This window comes from Eulemur rufifrons, chromosome 21 (genome assembly GCF_041146395.1).
Source record: "Eulemur rufifrons isolate Redbay chromosome 21, OSU_ERuf_1, whole genome shotgun sequence".
Taxonomy (NCBI): Eukaryota; Metazoa; Chordata; class Mammalia; order Primates; family Lemuridae; genus Eulemur; species Eulemur rufifrons.
In genome coordinates, this window is record NC_091003.1 from 13169137 (window position 1) to 13193896 (window position 24760).

The 24760-nt window shown below is 41.4% G+C and overlaps 1 protein-coding gene across 4 annotated transcripts in view; it reads left to right on the forward strand.

The window, feature by feature from the left end:
- The window catches only part of BICDL1 (BICD family like cargo adaptor 1), an 80668-nt gene that overhangs the window by 33925 nt on the left and 21983 nt on the right, over window positions 1-24760 (forward strand). For 2 of the 4 annotated variants that reach the window (XR_011236542.1, XR_011236543.1), the window contains exons 3-5: window positions 17364-17480; window positions 18460-18471; window positions 20425-20571. Coding sequence is in view for 2 of the 4 variants with exons in the window: in XM_069497193.1 (XP_069353294.1) it covers window positions 17364-17480; window positions 20425-20571 (264 nt within the window). In the remaining 2 variants the exon portion in view is untranslated. The remainder of the gene's footprint in view (window positions 1-17363; window positions 17481-18459; window positions 18472-20424; window positions 20572-24760) is intronic. The other 2 variants (XM_069497193.1, XM_069497194.1) reach the window with 1 other exon arrangement.

Here is a 24760-nt window from a genome sequence, read left to right on the forward strand (position 1 = left end):
TGCCCTGGGAGTGTTAGACTTGTTTTTTTCTAAATTTCATCTAGAAATATATTTCTTGCATGCCTAAACCCTTTTCTTTTGGGTTTATGTAGTAATTATGGCCAATTGGCTAGGAAGCTTAGAACTGTTGGTGAACCTCACGGCACAGAAATATCATATATTCGAGTTTACCATGATCAAATGTATAATAAAGTAATCGATTCAGTATGCTTTATTTGAGGATTCACTTTACAGAACTTAAGTTCTATTAATTGAATGTTTTAATGTATGTGCTTGTATGTTGCTTTTACTGTAGCAAGTGTGATCCTTAATGTATTCATTTCCTTGTTTCCTGTCCTGCCTTGAGTGCAGGGCTGCATCTTCCTCGCTGCATAACATACTGCCTTGTCTATGGTAGAGGTTCAGTAATTGTATGTTGAATGGTATTGGTACCACATTATTTGGAATTGTTGCCTTTGTTGTTTTTGTGCTCTTCCTCCAGTATGTTAAATTTATTAACGAATGATCGTTTTGATTTATAGAGCCTTTTGTCACCTGGGATTCTGAGGTAATGGGTTATTTGGAACCATTTCTTTTTGGCTTGAAATAATTATTCTAGCATTTAAATGAGCATCGGTCTAGAGGCTCCACATTTTCATTTCTATCTTTTTAAGCTTCCCCGCTCCCGAGAACTTTCAGGCTTATAAGACTGCAATTCATTAATATTCTCCGTCATGGCATCCCAGATAGACGTGGAAGCTGATGACAGAAAGGCAGCAGAGACGAGTTCAAATAGAATTGTGCTCAGTGAGATAGCGCTTCGTACCCGAAAGCCCTCACAGACATTTAACTCATCGATTTTCCAACACCTTGGAAAAGTAGGAAATGGGTTTTTATTATGTATTTAATAGCTGAGAAAATGAGATATGCTACTGCTTTTAATCTCGTAATTCTTCCTGAGAAGTTGATGTTCACTTGGAAACACCTTTATTTGTTTAAAATCATAAAGGTATTTTTGTAGCCTGGTCTACATAATACATTCTTATTTTTAAAAAATTTGAATTTGTTTTAATAAACTTGTCCTTTGACTTTCCGTTTTTCTCAGACAACTGAGTCAACTTACTGGTTTCATCTTCATAAAGCCAATCCACTAGGCAATTTCTAGAAGTAGCAAACTCTTCTTGCTCCCTCACCATCCTTGAAGAAACAGGAAAACAGATGCCAGCTCAGAACACTAAGTAGTGTCTAATTGCCTCTTCAGGATGACCTAGTAGTTGGTCTCATGTTTTTAAAGGCCTGAGAAGACAGGCCAGATTGTTTATATACATTGCTCATGTTCACCCAGTGAGCCAACAACAGTTGGGAATGGAGCCCAAAGATAGGTGATCCCTGTCCCAAATCTTTTTCTATAAGCCAGTGGTTCTTAACCTGTTTTCCATCAAGACACATGCTCAACTGCTTCTGTAACCTTCAGTTTACCCAGAGGGCTACCTATAACTATACCTTTTCTCTCCTGCTTGAGAAAATATAATGAATGAGCATTTTGAATTTGCTCTTAGTGATATTTTTTTTGACGTAAAGGATGTATTTTGTTATGTTATCAGTAAACAAAAACACCAAAAACAACAGTCTCTCCCTTCCCACAAGCTCTCATCAAAATTTTTTTTCCATTGTTGACTTTTTGTGTATGTTGCGGGGGGCGGAGGTGGCAGGCAGGATCTTACTCTGTTGCCCAGGCTAAAATACAGTGTCACAATCATAGCTCACTGCATCCTAGAACTCCTGGGCTCAAGTGATCCTCCTGCCTCAGTCTCCTGAGTGCCATGACACCCAGCTAATTTTTCTATTTTTTGTAGAGATGAAGTCTCACCATGTTGCCCAGGCTGGTCTTAAACTCCTGGCCTCAAGCAATCCTCCCACTTTGGCCTCCCAAAGTGCTGGGATTACAGGTGTGAGATACTGCTCCCTGCCTCATTGCTGATTTTCTTTAAATCTTTTATTTTCAATTGACTGACTGTTGTGAGCCAAGACCTTTCTGAGTACTGAAGAGATTACAAAAAAAAGTTGAGCCAACCTTTCCTTTGAGGAGCCTACAGTTTATGTTAGTGATAAGGCTTATTTCGGGAAGTAAACATATCGTATTGGGAAAGTCACTTAACCTCTTCAGAGTTCAGTTTCCTCATTTAAACAGTGGGTTACTAATACCTATTAGGTAAATTATTAATGAGGATTAAATAGAAAACCATACGACAGCAGTTGGCACTGGTGCCTGGCTCATGGTAGGTATTCAGTATAACTGTTAATTCAACTTGGATCTAGAGGACCATGCAAGACACTATAAGACACTATCATTAGATGCTTAAATTATATGAAGGCTATTTTTAAAAATATAAATTGAGAGACAAAAGCGACAACTGAGTGGAGTTTATTAGAAAAGGCTTCAGGGAGGATTTAAAGAGGCTCTAGAATTTAGATTATAAACCGTAGGTATTATAAGGATAAGAAATGGATAGATTCTTATTTGAGGGTGGAGTTTAGGCTCCTCCACACTCCCCCACATTCAGGGAGTCTCACCAGGTTTTTATCCCCACTTACTATCTGTGTTACCTCCCCAGTGACTTCATGCAAAATAATTCTGCCCCCAGTGGTAAAACCCTGTGGGGCTAATCCTTGTTAGCATTACTACTGTTTCCATGGCAACCATAAGATGATGCATAATCGTAGTAAGGCAAGATGTGAGAAGTATTTTCATCAACAAATGCCCAATTTTACTAATAGAATGTCCCACTGGGAGATTACCAGACTACTTAGTTGCTGTATCCATAATCTAAACTCTGCTTTACCATATTTCCATGTTTGAACATTTAGTAGGAAATATTTTTAAGAAAAAAAATCTTACCATGGATTTTTCTTCCGTAAGGAAATAGCATTACACTTGAATTCTGTTTGAATAGTTTGTTTAAAATGGACATAAGATAAATCTGAGAGGAAAAAAGATTTTGTATACATAATTTATTTAGAGTTTTTGTTACTATTGATAAGTAACTAGGGGCAAAGGCCAGAAAGTGGCATGATTCATCTTCTGTCAGTTTTACTCAAAGGGAAGATTTAAAGATAAAATTCTTAATATTTAATTTTTCCTGATGAAAAATGAACTCATTATTTAATATGGGGATTTTACAGAATTTGTTTTGTTCCCTGTTATAGACAACGTTAAGTTGAAAATGAGTTAATGTATTTATGTTTTCTTTGTATTCAAATTTGTCTACTATGTGCCTGGCCTGGTTCTGATTACTGGGGTTAGGTACTCAAACAAAACAAAGGCCTTGACCTTTTGGAACTTACATCAAGGGCAGAGAGAGGGGCAATAACTCGATCATCGAAGAGCTATTACTGTATGTCAGCTATGACAAGTGCTACAGAGAAAGGAAATAGAGATTGACACAGGTATGGTTAGAGTGAACAAAGGAAGCCTCTCTGATAAGATGACATTTGAGGAAAGTGAAGGAACAGGCCTTTGAATATCTGAGGAACAAGTGTCGCAGGCAGAGGGGAAGCAAATGCTCAGATCCTGATACAAGAATGTGCTGGACAGGACTGAGGACAGCAGAGAGGCCGGTATGAGTGGAAAAGAGTGAATACAGCAGAGAAAAGAGGAGATCAGAGATAAGGTTGGAGTTGAGGGAGGAATCTTGAAGACTCTTATGAGCCATGATGAGGACTTTATTATATTTTATTCTAAGCTAGAAAGCTTCTAGAGGGTTTTGAGCAGTTTGACCTGGTCTGACTTGGGTTTTGAAGGATTGCTCTGCGGCATGGAGAACAGGCTGCAGGAGGGCCAGGGTGGGAGCAGAGACCAGGTAGGTGGCTCCACAGCCAGTAGTTGAGGTGGGCAGTGACACAGGCTGGGACTAGGGTGGGAGAGAGGAGGTAGGGAGCAGTGGCAATGCTGGATGTTTATTTTACTCAATAAATACTCATAAAGCACTTAATCTATGCCTGGCACTGTTGTAACGGCTTTATAAATATCAGCTTGTTTCATGCTCAGAACAGTCCTCTGAGGTGAATTTCAGAGGTAGAATCACCACAGGATGTGTAGATGGATTGGAGGTAGGGTGTGAGGGGGGAAAAAGGAATCAAGAATGATTCTGTTTGGGGCCTAAAACTCTCAAGAAAGAAGTTGCTATCGCCTGAGAGAGAGAAGGGAAGACCGGAGGAGGAGCATGCTTGGTTGGAGGCCCTAGAATCAGGAGTTCAGGTTTGGACAGGTTGAGTGCGTGAAGCACATTAGCTGTCCAGGTGGATGTGTTTAGTAGGCAATTGGGTATTGGAACCTGAAGGCAGAGAGATCAGGCTAGGGATCAATTACAAAAGAAATCTCAAAGCGTTCAGGAAGAAGTGCCACTAACCCTAACCAGAAGCAGACATGAAGGTAGTCTTGTCCTTTGGGCATGGTCATGTAGTAGCATTATCATTGGCTTTGGGATCAGACCTACTTTTGAATCCTAGTTCCGTCATTTACTAGCTAAGTGACTTCAATTGTGTGGCTTAATCTCTTCCAGCTTCGGTTTCTTTATAACAATACTCATCCCATAGCATTGTTAAAATAAAATGAAATAGGATATGTATGTTACTTAGAGCAGTGTTTGGATATACAAAGTGCTTGCTTAATTAGCATTTGTTATCTTCCTTTTCATCAGGTTTAGTTTGTTGCATTCAACCCAAATTAACAGAACATGAGCTTCTCTTCCTGGAAGAAGTCTGAATTTACAGCCTACTCTGATGTATACTTTTTTGGGGGAGTGGGGAGGTGCCTATTTAGTGACAAGCTCCCAAAAAGGATTTCAAATCCATCTCTTATCAAATGAGAATGACCTTATAAAACAAAGGACTTTAGTGAGGTTTATAGAGGACACAGGGAAAGAAGTTGTAGGTTATGAGTATTAAAAGATTCCACGTGCAAAAGCAGAGTGAAGGTACAGGTAGAAAGCCCAAGCAGCAAATCCATGGATCAGTCATGGGTAATTTACATCAAAGCCTAAGTAAATCTACTTGAGCCATGGTGTTGACCTATAGGAGGAAATATTGCCCTTTCCTGGGGATGGGCTATTTAAATCAAAGGGAATTATCTCATTAATTCCCTGGTGATCCTGGTGGAACCTTGCTAAAGGGGCACTTCTAGGGTTTAGTTTAATCCCAGTTCTATTTTCTGCAGTCATAGTTTGACTTTCACAAAAAGTACTCACCTAAGGTGTTCAAATTTTATCTCATACAGTAAACATTTTAGTATCTACTATAAGCTACATACTTTATTAGGGAAACCAAGATAAATAGGAGATATAATTCCCGCCCATAAGTCCTTCCCAGTCCAAGAAAACAGACATGTAGACAACTAAACAAAAGAGAATATATGATAATTGCTTTAACAGGATTACAAGACTGCAAATAATGTAGTAGTTTTACCATGGGAAATTATAAGGGGGCAATATAGAGGTCACCCCTGAACTGGATGGTTAAGGTTAAGAATTTATCAGGGGAAAATTTCAGGGAAAGACATTGCAAAAGGGAGTACACCATGAACAAAGTCATGGAGGCATGTTCAGGGAAGATGGCATTTTGGAGAAAAAGGCATAATTTGATTAATAGTCTTGTTTTTATGGTGGTTAGAAGAAGAAAGTGACCACCAGTTTGGAAAGCAATTTTCCCCTAACCCTTCTCCAGCTCCAGACAAGAACATTTTAATGTTCTAACCGTCTTTTCAGGTCTAGATTAAGTCCCCTGGTGAGCCATATGACCCAAAGGAGAAAAAAGCATTAAAAATACTAGAACTAACTTTCTTTATTAGGATTGCACATGACAGTTTATTTTCTGAGGGTCTCCTGAATGTGTCCCTGTGGCATCACTTGTCTTCCAGTGAAGGACTCCTCAGTGTATACCCCAGCCCATACCCATCACCGTTCTAAATTAAAGTTTGCTAAGTAGAATGTCACTCAAAATGTCAACCTTCCCCCAGCCTTCCTGTTATGAAAAGATTCTCAACTTCTTTTCCAAGCATCTCCATGCAATCTCCTTTTGAAAGCATAAACATTTCACATTCCAGGAAGTCCAAGGTCCTTATAGTATTTTCAACCCTGAGGGAAGTGGGAGAAGCCTGTTCCAAGGCAGACATGTTCTTGGGGACTATGCAGTGCCTCAGTTTAGCTGAATAGTAATTCTTCTATCTTGGCTGCATTTTCATATCTGCTTCCCCCTTTACCTGCAAAAATTTTCAAGGTTTCTCTGTTATTACTAACGACCATTCATGGACAAAAGTTTAAATTCCCTGCAACTAACTCTGCCTCTGTTGGGGCTGTCCTTCTCTGTCTTTTGTCAATCCCTGTGCCAAATCTTTGTAGGCTCTTTCTTCAGGCTCTTTAGGGTCTGCCCTCATGTACATTAAATCTTTTCAACTTTTCTGTGCCAGTGACTTAAATATCAGGGTTAATCTTTGAGATTATCAGATCTGACTTATATTAATAATAACGATGAATATAATAACAATAATGACAACAGGTAACACATATAGTGTCTGCCATGTACCAGGCACTGTTCCAAGCACTTTACATATATTAATTTCATCTGTATAAGCTTATGAGCTAGGTACTACTTTATGTTCATTTTGTAAGTGAGGAAACTAAGACGCAGAGAGTTAAGCATTTGCCTGAGGTCACACGGTAGAGTAACTGGTAGAGAAGAAAGATTGTTCTTTTTAAACCTCTAGTTTTCCCATTAGAACTATGTCTTATTCATCTCTGTATCCCCGAGTCAAAGCATAGTAAGTATTCCATCCATGTCAGAATTAGTACAAAGTGCCAGGCCATCAAGTTAACACAGATGATTGTGTCATTTTGGTTAAACAAAAAAAAAGACTAAGACTGAATCAAAAGCTCTCATTGTGAATACAGTGTATTGGGAATATCTGGGGCCTGTTTTGTTATGAGTCTTCATAGAACATTTAAAAATAAAATTTAAAAATCTATTCTTTCTGACTTCTGAAATATATTTTTATTAACTAGCAGTTAGGAATCTGACATCGCATAATAGTCCTTTTTCAGAAACAAAACTAGGATTAGCATTTGTCCTTTTTTTTTTTCAATTAAAGCTTGTGCTGCTGGAGTTGCCAGTCTTTGATGCTGAGGGGATACGTTTGTGATAGTGATTAAAAGGATGATAATAACAAAAATGCTATTGTGCTCTAATTTTAAAGCTAGCTGAAACAAAACTAGACATGGTTTCTATCTAGTGGGCGTGTTCCTTATAAATGTCAAAGAGTGGTTTTTACACATGCTTCCTATAATCAGGACTGCTAATAAAGCGTTGACTTTATTGGGCATTCCCTCACATGAGTAATAAACATTGTTAGCTGACATCAGATTTTCCTCATTCCAGGGGATGATTTTTTGGTATCCCTGAAAATCATCCAATATGTGGCTATTTGTTCTCGACTAAAAAAGAGATAATGAAATAGAAAGAAATTGAAATGGGAATTGAGAGGTAGCTAGCTCTGTGTCTTAGGGGGACCCTTACTGTCACTCACCTGATAGGCCTAACTTTGTTACCCATGCCTGTTTCATCACCTGCACAATGAGGGGTTTGAACCAGATGCTCTTTGAGGTTTCAACTGTAAAATTGCATGTTTTCCTTTGAGTGAAAGCCAGGATTCTATTTGGAGTTTTCACTTTATCATAAGTAATTATAATAGTGATAATGTATTTTTTTTTTTTTTTTTTTTGAGACAGAGTCTCACTCTGTTGCCCAGGCTAGAGTGAGTGCCGTGGCGTCAGCCTAGCTCACAGCAACCTCAAACTCCTGGGCTCAAGCCATCCTCCTGCCTCAGCCTCCCGAGTAGCTGGGACTACAGGCATGCACCACCATGCCCGGCTAATTTTTTCTATATATTTTTAGCTGTCCATATAATTTCTTTCTATTTTTAGTAGAGATGGGGTCTCGCTCTTGCTCAGGCTGGTCTCGAACTCCTGAGCTCAAACGATCCGCCCACCTCGGCCTCCCAGAGTGCTAGGATTACAGGCGTGAGCCACCGCGCCCGGCCTATAATAGTGATAATGTATTACATATTTAATTTGGGCTAAATAAACATTTCATATATGTTGTTACATTTTAATGCTAGCGTAACTTGAAAGGTAGATCTTTTAATGACCATCTTTCAGATGAGGAAACTGAGGTATAGAGTGGCTACTTTTCTCAAGGCCACAGAGCCATGTACTTTATTCTTCCTTTTCTTAAGACAGTTACCATATTTTGGTTTGAGTTATCTGTGTACTTCTCATACCACCTGCCAGTTTATACAAATATTCTGTGCATTATATTGGCTGCTTCATGAGTGTCAATCTCATGTTTTTCAGCTACTTTAAGGATGAAGATTATGTCTTATTCTTTATTTCTCTAACAGGGATGTGAAACTTTGTATATTTTCAAAATTGAAGATATGTTTTTTTAAAAAAAAAAAAAAAGCAAATGACTTTTCCTTTCTCCATCTTTCTAAGCTTACACTTTCTGAAGTTTGTTGTGATTATTGTATCACTGTTCCCAGCTTTGTTATTACTGAAATTCCTGATCTTCGTTTCATGTTAACAACATAATCTTTTTTTTTTTTTTTTTTGTACAGCTAGGGGTCTCATTATTTTACCTTGGCTGGTCTCAAACTCTTGGCCTCAATAACACATTTTTTTTCCTTTCACCTTTCTCCCTAGATATTTATGAATTTACTTTTTTTTTTTTTAAGAGACGGGGGTCTGGCTGTGTTGCCCAGGCTGGAGTGCAGTGGCTATTTACAGGTGCAGTCATAGCTCACTGCAGCCTCAAATTCCTGGGCTCAGGCAATCCTCCTGCCTCAGCCTCCCAAATGGCTGGGATTACAGGCATGAGCCACATGCCCGGCATAATACCTACTTCTGTAGAATATTCAAATATTACAAAAGAGTAATTTTTCCAAAGTAAAAATGGCTAGCAGAGGTAATACTGATAACATTTTGATGAACTGCCTTCAAAGCATCCTTTTTTTTTTTTTTTTTTAAAGAAAGAATCTCACTCTGTCACCCAGGCTGGAGTTCAGTGGCACAATTTTAGTTCACTGTGACCTCAAACTCCTGGGCTCAAGCAGTACTCCTACCTTGGCTTCTCAAAGCACTGGGATTGCAGGCATGAGCCAGCCTGGCCCCAGTCATTGTTCTCTGTATGTGTACACATAAATAAATACGTACACATAAGTTCATGTAAATGGGATCAAGTATGCTTTTTTTTTTCTTTACAAACATTGTTGAAATCTTTCCATGTTAATGGGGGTAGACGTGTATAGCATTCTGTTGCACTGATATACTATTATATAATGTTTTTAATCCAATCTGCTAACAGTAAACATTTAGGTTGCCTCCAATTTTTGCTGTTAAAATTGATGTTTCAGTGAATATCCTTTGACATAACTCTTGGGTACAGCATGAGTTTCATCTGCCTGCGTCACGTATCTGAACTTAGGTAGTATTAGTAAAGTAGTAGAGCAAATGTCCACAGCCATGATTATCATCATGGAACAGCATAAATGTGTAAGAACCCAATAACTCAACATGGCTAGATGGGCAAACATCTGCCTTCACAGGCTTCAAACTTTGGGTTGTTCAAAAAACAGATACTCGTTAAACTCTAAAATAAAATGAAAAGCTTGAGCAATATAAAGTTTCATTTTGTTAAAATCTCAAATTTTTCACTTGAATGAATTGTTCAGTGTTTATTTCTATGTTTTCTTTGGTAGTAAAGTAGTGCTTTGTGAGGTCTAGAGAGAATGCTCTATATTATAAAATGAACATAGAACTTGAAAGGAAAATTGACTTTCTAATAAAAAAACAGAAATCATTCATGCTCCAAAGATGTGCTAAATGATGTCCCAAATGTTAGCACTCAAAGTTTAGCAGAGGGGAGATTAAAATAATTAGTAAAATAAATTTCAAACTAGTTGAAACCTAGCATAAGAGACCAGGAAAAGGAAAGGCTTTCCTCTAAATAGGTATTTGCAAACATCAGGACTCTGCTAAGCCTAAGTTTTGTTTTGTTTTCTTCTTTCTTTATCCTTTCTGTGCATTGCTGTTAAAGGTCCTTGTTGCCTGTGATTTGCTTTCCCATCTGTCCCTGTCTTTCTCCCTAAATTGGCATCTGCCTTATTTATCCTTTACTCATGTGTGACTAAGGGCATCCCTTCTGGGCCTCAGTTTCCTCATCTGTATAACGAAGGAGTTCAAATAACTATTTTTTTGTTTTTTTAAGTAAGATACAGCTCTGACATTCTGGAGTCTAAAATGGGGACCAGATCTGTCATCTTTACTATTGTATCCCCAGTACCTAGGATAAATCTGGCCATAGAGAAAAGGCTCATGAAACTTTTTTGACATTGATTTTAAATTTGGGGTCTGTATGTCTACTCTAGCTCCCTAGAGATATTTTGCTTGTTTTGTTTTCATTGTGTAGTTACCTACTGTACTTTCAGACGTAATTCTTTTAATTTCTCAAGGGACAGTATCGATAAGCCTTGAAAGTTCGTTTATCCAGTTCAGTTCAGACATTTCTTGAGTATATACCATAGGCCAGGCACTGTGCTAGCTACTGGGAATACAACAATGAATCAGACACAGTCTCCTTAAAAAGCTTAAAATGAGGTAAAGGAGAAGGATTCATAAGTAGGTAAGTGTAGTAAAATGAGTCCGCTAGAATTTGTGCCCAGGCTGCTATGAGACCCCAAAGGAGAAGCACTCTGGGAAGTCTAGGAGTATAGAGAGCTTCCTAGACAGGGTCGTGCTACAGCTCAGTCTAGAAAGACAAGGAATAGTTAATCTTGTGAAAACACTGGGAAGAAGCATATCTAGGGAAAGAGAATAGGGTTAAAGGGGACAGAGTTATAGGAGATGGAAGGTTGGCAGGGGACCGGCTTTGGAAGGCCTTTTGTGCCTGCTGATAACAGGGAACCACTGGAAGATTTCAGCAAGAAAATCTATTTTCATGTTTTCATTATTTTTTTTTTTTTTATTTGAGACAGAGTCTCACTCTGTTGCCCAGGCTAGAGTGAGTGCCGTGGCGTCAGCCTAGCTCACAGCAACCTCAAACTCCTGAGCTCAAGCGATCCTCCTGTCTCAGCCTCCCGGGTAGCTGGGACTACAGGCATGCACCACCATGCCCGGCTAATTTTTTTTTATATATGTATTTTTAGCTGTCCATATCATTTCTTTCTATTTTTAGTAGAGATGGGGTCTCGCTCTTGCTCAGGCTGGTCTTGAACTCCTGAGCTCAAACGATCCGCCCACCTCGGCCTCCCAGAGTGCTAGGATTACAGGCGTGAGCCACCGCGCCCGGCCTCATGTTTTCATTATTATGTATCTTTATTTTAAAGAGATCTGCTAATATGGGCCCTATTGGTGGGTATTAGGTGAACCAAGTCTTTTCTTTGGAAAGGTAATCTGTCTTTTTTCCTTCTGCTTTTGGAGATCATCTCTTTGTCTTTGGTGTTCTGCAGTTTCTTTATGATACATCAAGGTATGGATTTCTTTTTATTTATTCTGGTTTAGGTTCATTGGGCTTCTTGAATTTGTGAATCGGTGTCTTTCATTGGTTAGGAAATTACCAGCCATCATTATCTTGTCAAATATTGCCTCTGTCCCCTTCACTCTGCCCTTTCTGGAATTGCAGTTTAAACTTATGGAGAATATACTAACATTTCTATTTTCTATCTCTTTGTCTCTCAGAATTATTAGCATATGTGAAACATTACCGTGGCTCTATCACTATCTTGTCAGTTTTTTGATGCTTGTAAGAAGTCTATTCTGTTTATCCAGCATTTTTCAGAAAGTCTAAATAACCTAGCCCACCATACTATCTGAAATGAAGCCTTTTCTTTGGAAAGGTATTGGTGAAAATCTCATTGTCTTCAAACATTAAGGAAAGTATAAATACATGACATACTTCACTTCTGAGCTTTATTTTTGAAAGGCTTTTGGGGAGAATTAGCACACTCAAGCTTAGAATAGAAAATTATTTTAATATTTTTTGCATTTGTTGATCATCCAGTAGATGCCTGTCATTTTTATTATTATGAATAAGAAAGTAAAGAGGAGCCTTATTCTGTAATATGCTACTAGTAGGCTCATGGCACCCATTATCAAATGTGAAAGTTTTTAAACAGTAAAACCTTGAAAATCGGGAAATACACACATTGGTTAATTGGATTTTCAAGTTAAGCAAAGGCTAATCAGAAACCCATTTTGGGTTCACATTGATGTGGATTTTCTTTTCTAAAGTGTATTTATCTACCTTTCTGACACAGCAGAGTTGTCCAGTGCACTTCTGCTCAGGTTAGTTCTACCACCACCCTAGTGACATGTTTTCGTCAGTGCATTATAATTGCAAAATATGGGGAAATCCCAGATGCCTAACAACAAGGGAGTGGTAAAGGAAATACCTGGTGGAATATTACGCAGTCATATAAAGTGATGATTAAGAAGAGTAGTAATACAGAAATACTTTTGATATATTGCTAAGTCAAAAAAGAAAGTTTGTACGAACAGTGTGACCATAACTAATTGTGTAGAAACACGTATGTAGAAAGATTGGGGGAAAAATTAAATGCTAGTATATTCCATGATGAGATTTTGTTACATTTAAATTTTAAAATAATTTTAATTCTTTTTAAAGTATTATCCTAAGCCACAGTTTTCAACCACAGTAAAGTACCAATGTTTTAAAATCACCTTTTGTCCTAAATTAGAATAAACTCAAGGTTGTTGCCCTAATGTCACTTTAATTTTAATAAGCATTTTGAGTTAGAGAAAAGGAAGAGGAGGCACTATGTTTTTTTGTTTTTTTTTTGGTTTTTTTTTTTGAGACAGAGTCTCGCTTTGTTGCCCGGGCTAGAGTGAGTGCCGTGGCATCAGCCTAGCTCACAGCAACCTCAAACTCCTGGGCTTAAGTGATCCTACTGCCTCAGCCTCCCAGGTAGCTGGGACTATAGGCATGCGCCACCATGCCCGGCTAATTTTTTCTACATATATTTTAGTTGGCCAGATAATTTCTTTCTATTTATAGTAGAGACGGGGTCTCGCTCTTGCTCAGGCTGGTCTCGAACTCCTGACCTTGAGTGATCCACCTGCCTCGGCCTCCCAGAGTGCTAGGATTACAGGCGTGAGCCACCACGCCCGGCCAGGAGGCACTATGGTATTGAGACCAAGAGTACGACTGCAGAGGTAACAGATCTGGGTGGGAACCCCAAGTCCAGCATTCACCAGCACCGTCTGACCTTAGGAACATGACTTACTCTCAGTATTCTCAGCTTTTAACACAATGACTGCCACACTAGAAAAAGGCAGGTTTTTGGATAATGGTTTAGATACATAGGTGTGAATAAAAAATTTCTAGAAGGGCTAACAAGAAAGATCTCTAGTAGTGATTACTTCTGGAGACTGGCACTAATGACTTGGGGTAAATGGAGATGTTAACTTTCATTTTAATTATTAATTACTATTCTCTTTAATTTTCAAAATTTCTTTTATTATAGAGAAAAATGAGTTTAAAAAGAAAACAACAAATACCTGAAAATCTTGCCATCTGTTTTAGATTCATCGGTGACTACAGGTGTTGTTTGTTGCCACAACAGTTGTTAGCTGCTTAGTCAGGCACAATAGCCAACACTCATCATATTGTGAAGTAAAGTATAAGACCCAGGCCTGTCATTTTCTAATATAAGAATGAATTTGTCCTAATTTCATCCCCCAACCACCACCACCAGAAAAGGTCACACAGGGCCATGACTCTGCCCCAAACCTAGAAGCAGGAAACTTTGTTTCTCCAAGAAAGGGCTCTGCTGACTATTGAATAACTGTGAAGAACCACCTGAAAACAAAACGAAAAGAATTGGCTGCCAAATATTTCTGTATTTCTCTGTATTTTTTGGCTTGACCCACGACCTTAATGATGCTGGCCAGGCCACTTTAACAGGCTGTTTTCAGGGCAGAATCCAAAGTGGACCATGTGTATGATAGTGCCCTGTAACACAGTGGTCCCCGGCCTTTTTGGCACCAAGGAAGACAATTTTTCCACAGACCGGGGACAGGGGGGATGATTTGGGATGATTCAAGAACATTACATTTATTGTGTACTTTATTTCTATTATTATTAATTATAATATATAATGAAATAATTACACAACTCACCATAGGTTGGGGACCCCTGCTGTAACATATACACGGTGTCAAACAGCTAATCCTTGGAGCAACAGCTGATCCTTTGATTTTTACTACTTCCCACAGTTGCCCTAAATTTTGACAGGATAATAGTTCTTTCCTTTCTTTCTTCCCTAAACTTCAGTGGTTCAACTCAATCCTGCAATTAGAAATAGAGAAATGGAGTATTCTTTTTTGTGTTGATAGTTTTGTAGAGGAATATATTTATCATTTGGGAAAGCGAGACTAGGTATACATATATGCATATGGCAGGACAGGAACTCTAACCCTAATCATTTGACTCTTAACTTTTTTTCTTTCCACAATACCATCCTTCCTCTCAGGAGCAGAATGTGGGTCCCTTCAGAGAGACTACTGCTACCCTGGCTAACTCTTCTACTTCAGGAGCTTCAAGGAACCTCTGAAATTTATTACGAAACTGAGGCTGGCTTTTTGTTTCCTGATTTAGCATTTAGCTTCCAGAAAGCATTTAGAACATTATAGCTGTATATAAACTTAAAAGGTTATTATTTAATTCACGTGCAGAATTAGCTAATATGTATTCTGTTAGTCAAATCTAAAGATCTGAGCCAGATTCCATCTCTGGAAAAGAAGAAAATAATTTACTTTGACAGGTGCATTAGCTCCTTGCAAATGTTAGGTTTATAACTCTGATCTTCCCCTCCATCACCATCCCAGGCAAATGATTGGCCCCCTGACTGGAAGGTGGTGTGGTGGCCAAAGATCAGTGGGGTGCCACCTCCTCTCAGCCTCTATCTCCTTGTCTGCAAGAAGAGGCCAGTGATTCCTGTTTCTTAGGGCTATTGGAAATTCAAATGAGAAATGCAGGTTAAAAGCCTTTGAAAAAAGTATATCCCTGGGCATATCCTGGAGTCAGATATTTGAAGGAAACATTATAGGTTGGTGGTTAAGAGCTCGGGCTCTGGAGTCAAACTTCCTGGTAGGAAGAGACAACTTTCTGTTTCTAGGAAGATCGCTTTGAGAGGAGATAGTCTACAGGAGCATTTCTAATACCAGCTGGGCTAGATTTGTAGCCCTCAGTGCATTTCTGTGGCTCTGTTGTCTTGTGATTCATGTCAAAGTGGTGATGCTAGGAATAAGATCAGCTACCTGAATTACCCAGTGCTTTGCAAATCTAAATATGTTCAAAATCCAGCAGTCAACTGAATACAGTATAGGCAGTGAAACTACAGCATATGATTTCCAAATGGGCCCTATATTCTATTAGAAGAAATTTCAAAAGTCTCAAATGAAATTGCTTAGTATTAAAAAAAGAAGAAAAGAAAGAAAAAAGGCTTGCTAAATTGGACTCATGTACAGTTTGGTTTCAGTAGTAAGCAACAGGAATATGAAAAACTATTTCAAAACACAAGAAGGTAGTATTATAGTCCTAATTTGAGGGTAAAATAGCCCAAAGTGTACCATCCTTAGGCTGTCACTTACTGAGCTCTTGAGCAGGTTCCTCCACTTTCCTCAGCCTATTCCTTCATTAGTAAATTGGGCGTAACAATTGAGATAATGTATTAAAAGCATTTAGCACAGTTCTTGGCTCATTGTAAGCACTCAGTAAATATTACTAACGTGATTTTTAGGCAAGAGCGAGTGACAGACATGTTTCTAAGTAATGGAGAAGTCCAAAAGAAGCTACTGGTGTCTGAAATTAAATTTAGAATATAGAGGAAAAAGAAAAGGGAGGGAACATTCTTAGGAATATTTACTGCCTGGTTTGGTCACAAGTTTCAGGCTGTGTTCGCTGGGGTAGGGTAGCCTCATGCTGACTGCTTGCTTCAGCCATTAAGCCTGCTACTTTTAAAAGCCAAGCTGTGAGATTATTCATTTCAAATAAGTCATTCTTGTAGCGCCGAAGTTCTAAGTTTTTTTTTAAAGGTTCGGTTGTGTATCAGAATCGCATTGCCTCATGACTGAAACTTGGGAAATAAAGATGATTGATGGGAAGGAAAATTTAGAGGTCAGAGGGTATTTAAATGAAAATCAACTAGATTGTGGCTTGATTTTATTTTGTTTTGTGTTTTGTAATTGTTTAAAAAACAGAATTATAGGTTAAGAATCTTAAGTGGCTCTGTAGTCCAGTGAGACAACATTTGTTGAATCTGTGGAAACAAACAACAAAAAGATGGACAATTGATTATATAGTACTTGAAGATAAAAAGAACTATTGAACATGTAACCATTACTGTGAGAGCCTCATTGAACAGCTAGCCTACCATTTCAACATTATCACCATCCCACCGCCTCTGAGAGACTTTCCTAACCAGTCCAGCACACAGTGATCTCTTTCAAGAACCCATAAAACTTACTGACCCCATTTGGCCTCAAAAAAGCATTGAGGCAGTTGCTTAATTTGTCCTATGGCTCCTCTCTCTGCAGGGCAGGTGGCCAGGGATCTCCTCAGTGGGGTCTGAGTGGGCCCTCAGGAGGAGGACTAGAGTTCATGTGTTACCAACTGAGCTGGCTTTCCCGTGACTCTCCTGCAACACCAAATGGTATTTTGATGTTTGCTGTGTTTTAGCATTAGAGAGTCAGTGGATTGGGGTGGGAAATAAGCGCCTCAGCCAGCGCTCTCTAAAGAATTAAAAGTTGCAAAAATGTCCTTGAGGAATGAATAGCAAAACTCTTAACAAACATGACAGGGACTTTCATAGAGTGCCCATGTTGAGTGGAAGTGAGACATGCAGACAGATGATTTGCCTGAGCCCAGGTGAGGAAACTGATGGGAGAAATAAAGGAATTTCCAAGGCAGTAGGTATATCAGTTTTATTCTTTCTTGTAAAAATTGGCTGAACTGCTGCTGTAGCCGAATAATAATGCTAAGTCACGTATGAGAGCTTACTGTTTGCTGGGCCTGTTTCCTCTGGTCAGTAACGTGGTCTTGGACCTAGACAGCATCAGTAGTGGTGGAAGTGGGGATGGGCGTTTGTCTTTTTTTGGTGCTAGAGAACGAATGGATCATGGATGGGAAGGCAGCATCTCCTCTACTGGTCTTTATAGAATGGAAAATGCAAGAAGATGCATGATAAGTGAAAGGCAAACTCTTAACCGGCTTCCTTTGTACAATCTCTGAATCGACTCTGAAGTTATCCTCTGTTTCAGGCATCAGAAGTTGAGAGACAACTCTCCATGCAGGTCCACGCCCTCAGAGAAGACTTTCGTGAGAAAAACTCGTCAACCAACCAGCACATCATCAGGCTGGAGAGCCTTCAGGCTGAGGTGAGCCTCCCCAGGCCGCGGTGCGGGAAGGCGGAGGAGCGCTTTTCTCATTGGAGGCGCTGCACTGGGTCTTTGGATAAGGAGCCCTCTGAACTGGGAAACAGAAACTTGCCCTGTGTAAAAGGCACTAAAATCTCTAAAGAAAGACATTTCTGTGGGAAACTAAATGGGGAACACTTGATCCATGTTCCTCTGGATAGCCTGTTGGCTGAAAAACTAAAGTTGCTCAGAGTTACTGCTGAGTGTGTTGAAATCATGAATGACCTACATTTTTCTGAATATGTTAATCTCTCCCCAAAAGTCCTTCCCAATTCCAGATAGAAGGTGGAGAAGAGCATCTTCCCCTTTCTCCATTCCATTTAGGACCAGTTCAGTCCATCTTAATAGAGTCTGCTATCATTCTCATCTGTAAAATGGGAGCAACAGAAGTTTCTGCTTCATAGATTTTTGTAAGGATTGGATGGGTTAATACATGAAAATCACCTTGTGTGGTACCTGGAACATCATAATGTTATTGAAAGCACAGGAGAGGCCAGAACATGGCAGCCAGGGTCTACGGCCCTGAGTGGGCCAGGGAGAAAAACAAAGTATCACTTGTGGAACAATCCTGTGAGAATCCAGTCACAGGAGGTATGGAGAGGACAAGGATCTTATCACCAGCCCAAACAGGGCCTCCCCCTTGGGAGGCTTCCACCTGATCTGCTCTTGAGGACCCCTTAGCCAAGTATATGAACAGCAGCCCTTCGGTTAAGTCAAAGTTTGAGGGACAGTCTAAGGCCAGACTGAATGTGCCCCTTCCACTGTGGTTAAGGAATGAGCCATCGTGGTCAGGCCAGAGACCCCCAGACAGGCTGCTCCCCTGCTTCGGAAATGACCTGAGGATGTTTTTCCTAAAGTCTGTCAATATCTTCTCTTTTTCTCCTGCCTCCCATTCCCTTCCTTCCTTCTTTCCCCTGGAATTCCTACTGGTATTGAGCAGCAGGTTCTTGAAGTAAGTAGAGTTTGTTCCGGTGGGGTTTGGCATGCCTGTCTGTGACCATTTGTGTGCATGACTTGCCATTCAACTACCTCTCCCAGGCTCTGACTCCACCGAGGTACCTGTCTTCCTCTTTCCCCACCTGTTCACTTTTTCTAGACTCTCATGGACAGGGTCATTTCCAGGGATGTTTACTGCCTGATTTGGTCACAAGTTTCAGGGTGTGTAGGGTGGGGTGGGACGGCCTTATGCTGGACTCCTTGATTCATCTGTAAACACTGCTACTTTTAAAAGCCAAGCTGTGAAATTAATCATTTCAAATAAGTTACTACTTATAGCTCTGACTGACCCTCTAAGTTGCTTTGAGGATCAGCTGTATATCGGAATCATGTTACCTCATTACTTCACTGACTGAAACTTGGGAAACAAAGATGATTCGTGGAAAGGAATTTACAGGTCAGAGGGTATTTAAATGAAAATCAACTGGAGTAAGAATTCCCTTCACATGGGTAACTTTGTTTCAGTGCAGGAAATAGTGGGCCCATTCACAAAATGGGCTTGCTTCTATTGCTCCCTTACCCAGGGGCACACCTGAGAGACAGTATTTCTTTGTCTGGCCAGATACTTGATCTGTCTGGACAAAGGCCATGCACTTCATTTGCCCAAAACGGCATCCTATCTGATTGATTGGTGGACAGAGAAGATCTGTGCCCTGTGAGCAGAATTCCAGTGTGCAGAGGGAGGACAGCCAAAAAGCAAAGGGAAGGTGGCTCTTAGGGGACCTGAAGCAAGTTAGACATTCATTTCACAATCTCCCCTGGAAAGGTGCTGAGGTTGATCCCCAAAACTTACCCAAGCAAGAGCCTAAAGGAATTGTATCCAAGGTAGAATAGAGAGCCTGGAGAACATCTTAACCATGTCGAGAGAATATTCACAAGCGAGAAGCTGGTTGAGAAATCAGTCCAGCAGGGAACTGATAAATAGGAAGACCTGCCAGGCTCCAGAAGTTTCCCCCAAAGCCAGTGCCAATTGGGAAGCCTTGAGAAGGCTCTCTGGAGCCCCTGAGCTGGGCGGTGTTCCTTGGGCAAAGCGTCCCTGGCCTTGGGGAGACTGGCTCAGCTCCTCACCCTGCAAACCTTGCGGCCAGAGAAGACTTGGCATCTCTTTCCTCTTTTCCTCTGTTTTCTCACTGACACTGAAGCAATTAGACCTTCCTAAAAGAAGATTCCTGTATCTTGAGACTGACTAGGTACTCAGTGTACAAATATGTCAGCCTGTTTGATAAAAGAAGAGAATTTGCCTCTATTCTCGAATTGCTTGCTCACGTAAAAGCTGGAGTCAAGTCAGTGTTCAGTTGTGTCCTTGTCCTGCCCCTTCCAGGGACACAGGCTGATGCGGGCACCACGCTTTCTGTGCCCTGCTAGCCCTTCCATTAACTCAGGGCACCGGCTCCGAGCTGTGACTTCTAGTGCCAGAGGGGCTGGCAGTGGAGGAAGGGCAGAGGGGAGCCCCAGACTCTGAAAATACTACGGCTCCAAAGGCTTTCTTGGGCGTTTCCTCCTGTCACGACTGGAGAAGGAAAAGTAGTACGGCAGGTTAGATTCCATGATTCCATTTCCCCCGCAAATTGTAGGGTTGAGGTAAAGCTGAGGGCAGGCAAGGTGGGGCTCTTCTCTGTCTTATCTCTGGAATTTCCAGGCCCTAGCCTTCCCTCCCTCTGCCTGGCATCCCACATTCCAGCCTCCTCAAAGCTCAACTCCTACCCCTTCCCAGACAGGTTTCTAGAGGGGAGGGGTTTTCTCTTCAGCTTGGGATTTCACAGCTCTTCTCTCTTAGAGATGGGGGCGCCCAGTCCCTGGGCAGAACACTGAGAGACATGTGCCTTCGTGTTTTGGGGCTAGTCCCTCCTTCCCACTCGTCATCCTGGGTGTAACTCCACACCACCCCTGTGGCTCTCCACCCTTTCAGATCAAGATGCTGTCAGATCGGAAACGGGAGCTGGAGCATCGTCTCAGTGCCACCTTAGAGGAAAATGACCTGCTCCAAGGGACCGTGGAGGAGCTGCAGGACCGGGTGCTGATCCTGGAGAGGCAGGGCCATGACAAAGACCTACAGGTACTGGGCCAGAGAACTTGTCCTGCAGGACCAGGGCCAGACAAAAGGAGCAACTTAGCTGGAAAGAAAGGTCTAGGAGGCCAGCATCACCGCTGGGGTCTGTGGGGAGTGGGTGGCACTGAGGTCTCATGTGGGCCCTGTTGTAATTCCTTTGGGCAGTCACTCACTTGGCCCTTCCGGCTCTGCCTAGAGGAAATGCATTACTACCCAAAGGCCATTCCTCTAGTGTGTTCTGAGCCACTGGCCCTTGGAGCAGTTTCACAGAGTTCTTTCTGGGCTATTAACATGGCTGGAACACTGGGATTGTCATTCCGGTCTCCTGGCATTTGTAAAATCTGCTGGAAGATTTCAGAGGGAACCTGTAACTCTGTACTCAGCTCTCAATGCTCTCTGCTGCTGCTTTCCTGGGCCGATGGATTTAGTCGACTGGCACAAAGCAGAAGCCAAGAAGCTGCCCATTGAACACAGCAAGACATATCCTGCTTCTGCCAGTTGCCAGAAAAGGCACAGGTTGACCCCTTTGTGAGCCTCATTAGTCTTTTTTTTTTTTTTTTTTTCACCTTCCTGAAGGATATTGCTTCATGGCCATATTTGTCTTTAATTTGGGAACTGCCACCAGGCCCCAGCTGAATCCCCAAGCTCATGCTTGACAAGAAACAGCTCCCAAAACAAAAAGATAATCACAGCAGCCCTACCACCACCACCGAAATAGAGTGCAGCATCTGCCACCGAGATGCTTTGCTGGTCTGGCCTAGGATCATCTGGGGACAGGGACTAGGAGTACACTGCTTCCCTCTGGGCATGACAGGAGTGTGTTAGACGGCAGCAGTGACATTTGTGCGGAAGTGGTTGGCCAGGTATACTTGAGCACCAAGTGGGTCCCTGCCCAAAGACCAGGCTGCAGAAGGTCCCACTGGGCTCGTAGGTAGGCTGTATGAAAGCCGTGGGGTGTGGGACAGGGAAACTGCATTTTAGGCTAAGATCACTTGTCGCTGACACCCTCAGCTAAGCTGACACCTGAGTGGAACCTCTTTGAGGGAAAATTAACAGCTTTTCTCCCATGTTTTTGCTATCATCAACTGGTAACATTTCATGTAGTAGGGCCCCAGTAAATGTTGAATATAAAGTGGTCTCTCTCATCTGATCTCAGAAGCTAAGCAGGGTTGGGCCTGGTTAGTACTTGGATGGGAGAAAATGGTGCTGGCTAAAGCTTCATAGCAGTTTTCAAAATGGAAGGGAGTTTGCTTATTTTCCAAGGGTGATGATGATAGCAGTTAACATTTGTGCGCTACTCTACAGGGGACGGAGTACTTTCACATTCATTATAAAACTGAGGCTTAGAAAAAAATTAACTATTTATCCAAAGTCCTTGGAAGAATCGAGACCAGACCCTCCTACCTGCTTCACCTGTTCTAGATGATAACTTCTTGTGTATCACTTGCCTGTGAAAGTCAGTGTGTGGCCAGCATTTATTACCCCCTCAAACCCTCTCCTGAGGGTTGCTTAGATAGAGTATGGCAAGGAGAAGGAAAAGAAGTACAGAGGAATGGAAAAACAGCCCTTGCCTAAAAGAAACTTTCATTCTAGCATGAGTTCACAAATGGAAAGTCCTTATTTCAAATCAGGAATTGGGGACCTGGGGATGGAGGGGTAAGATCTGGGCCTGGTGGACTGTTGCTGCCTGACCAGCACGGTGGGCTGCACGGTCCTCGGGAGCAAGAGCCCTGGGTCATGCCTCGTGCCCTTCTTCCCATCTGCATGTCCGCCATCCCCCAGTTGGACTTCCTCACCAATGAGAGGTTGTCACTCACCTGAGGACATGCAGCAAGGTGGTCCTTTCATTTGGAAAATCTACATTTATGGGCTGAATTCTAATTTTTCCTAACTATTTGTAATTCTGTTCCTCCTGTTCATGTGAAACTCCCCTTAGGTTGCCACTAATTACCAGCGTCCTCCAGAAAGCCCTTAAGTTGCTGATATGGCCTGTATTGATACAGAAATAAAAATTTCTGCTGTCAAAAATAGATTTTTAAGCCACTAATCAGATCTGACTCTGATTTTTTTTCAGGCTTGAGAATAGGCATAAAAATTATTATTCATCGAGCACCTGGTATATATCAAGCATTTTGCTGAACTCTTAATACCCAGTAAAGGAAATCAATTTGTTCCTCTAAGGGTCACCTAACTGCCTTGTTTCAGACCCAGCTGGGTATCTTACAGAGGTGTGCAGGGCCTAGTCCCAGCAAGTGGGCAGATTTATCAGCAGAGCACAGGTCTCACTCACTGTGGGGTGACCCACGAAGCAGGTGACCTGGAGTCTAGACCTTGCACCAACACTGCTCATGTCCCATTAGGCAAATCACTTAGCATCTCACAGTCTCAGTTCCCTGTGATCCTTGAAATGAGGAGAGCACCCCCACTTCTGCTCACATGAGTATTGTGAGCTTAAACTTAGTATGCTGTACAAGTTTGCATGACACGAAGCATTTAATGTCATCCTCATTCATCCATATAAGTATGCTTAGTGGCATCTTTGTTATATAAAGGATGATATTTCTTATTTTAGAGGGTTCTTATATTTAATATACTCCTCCTTTGTTTGGTGTGGCTTTTCTGTGTCTAGTTCCAGTTGGTGAATTAGTTATTGACCAGAGCGCAGACCTCTCCTGGTCCTTTGTTCTCTTGCTGTTATAATTAATTAAGCACCTTTGAGTGTGCATGAGTAATTGAACTAATTTTGTCCAGTGCATAAGAACTCGCACTTGTCTGTGCTGAACTTCTCCTGCTGAGATGTGTGTGGAGTTGTCTGGAAAATAATTGTGAAGCATTTTGTCAGTTTAATATACTGTTTGTAATTGTGCCAAATGCTTCTTAGGAATGTCTTTTTTTTTTTGTAACCCTGATTGTTTTCTTTCTGAGTTTTCTCAAAACTGGGCCTGGAGGAGTTCCCACTGGGCCCACAGGTATTGCTGATCCCTGGGAACCATGCAGAGCAGGCTTGCCAATTCCTTTTTATTCTCTGAGCAACCAGGCTCCAAAACCCTTCCTAGTTAGGGCTATTCCAGATCACTGGAACCATCAGCCAACCATTTCCTGGTACTGCACCGTGAGGGTGAGGCTCCCAGGGCACCTAAAGGATTGGCTGAAGGCTCTGCAAGGCACCTCGCTTCCTTCATGAGAGATGGAGAGCTCTGAGTTGCTGCCAGCCACCCCACAGTCTGCCTCTCTGCAGGAGCCACAAGGTGACTTGGCCACGAGTCTGGAAAAGACCACTGCAGTGTCCATTCTCTTTTTAATGTAACAAAAGTGACTCCAGAAATGCTATTTTACAAAAGAATAACTTAGTTAAATTTAAATCCCAGGAAGTTCTTCCCCTACCTGCCCCCGAGAAATCTTTTAAAGGGTGGGAGGGCACAGTACACAAACACGAAAAGTAGGAAATGCCACTCCTGTGCATGAGGCATGTGGCCATGTGCCTAGCGGCTAGCAAACTGATGGCAGTTCTGCAGTTAGAGTCTGCTGTGTTACAAGCAAATTAGTGATGGGGTGCACAGATAAGAGGATAGCATCTCGCAGTCACGCTTGGGTCATCCCCTTATATTTGGTAGTAGTAACCTTCCTAGTAGTAACCCACCTGCTGTGGACTCACATGGAAGGGGCCGTAGAGCATGTGGACGGGGTGAAATAGAGAGGGAAGGAGCCCTGCCCACAAGTCGTGATCCCTTTGTTGCTGTGTCTTCTCTACCTCTGGCATCACTCCCTTCCTCTCAGTTTTATCCTGAGATGGTTGGACTCACTGATCTCTGGCCCTGCCAGCTCTAAAAATGTAGGCTTCTGTGAAAATCTCTGAGATCACCAAAAATAAAGAGAGAGAGTCTAGGGGAAAAGTCTAAAGGGCATATAATATTTGGCTTGCAGAATAGGGGCTATTTGAGAAACTGTTGAAAAGTAATGTCTCCAAGTAATTAGCTCTTTCCAGTGTTCATAAAGGACTGAGAAAGAACAAACAACGCACAGGATGAAGGACTTAGATTAGACAAGGCAAAAAATATGTACATTTCTACCCCTGTGAGTTAGAACTTTAACTGTGGGACTTCCTGTTCAGAGATCTTTAAAATAGGTTGACATTTCATCTGTCTGAGACAAATAAGGTGTGTGGAGAGTGGAAAGGATCCTGGACTGGGAGTCA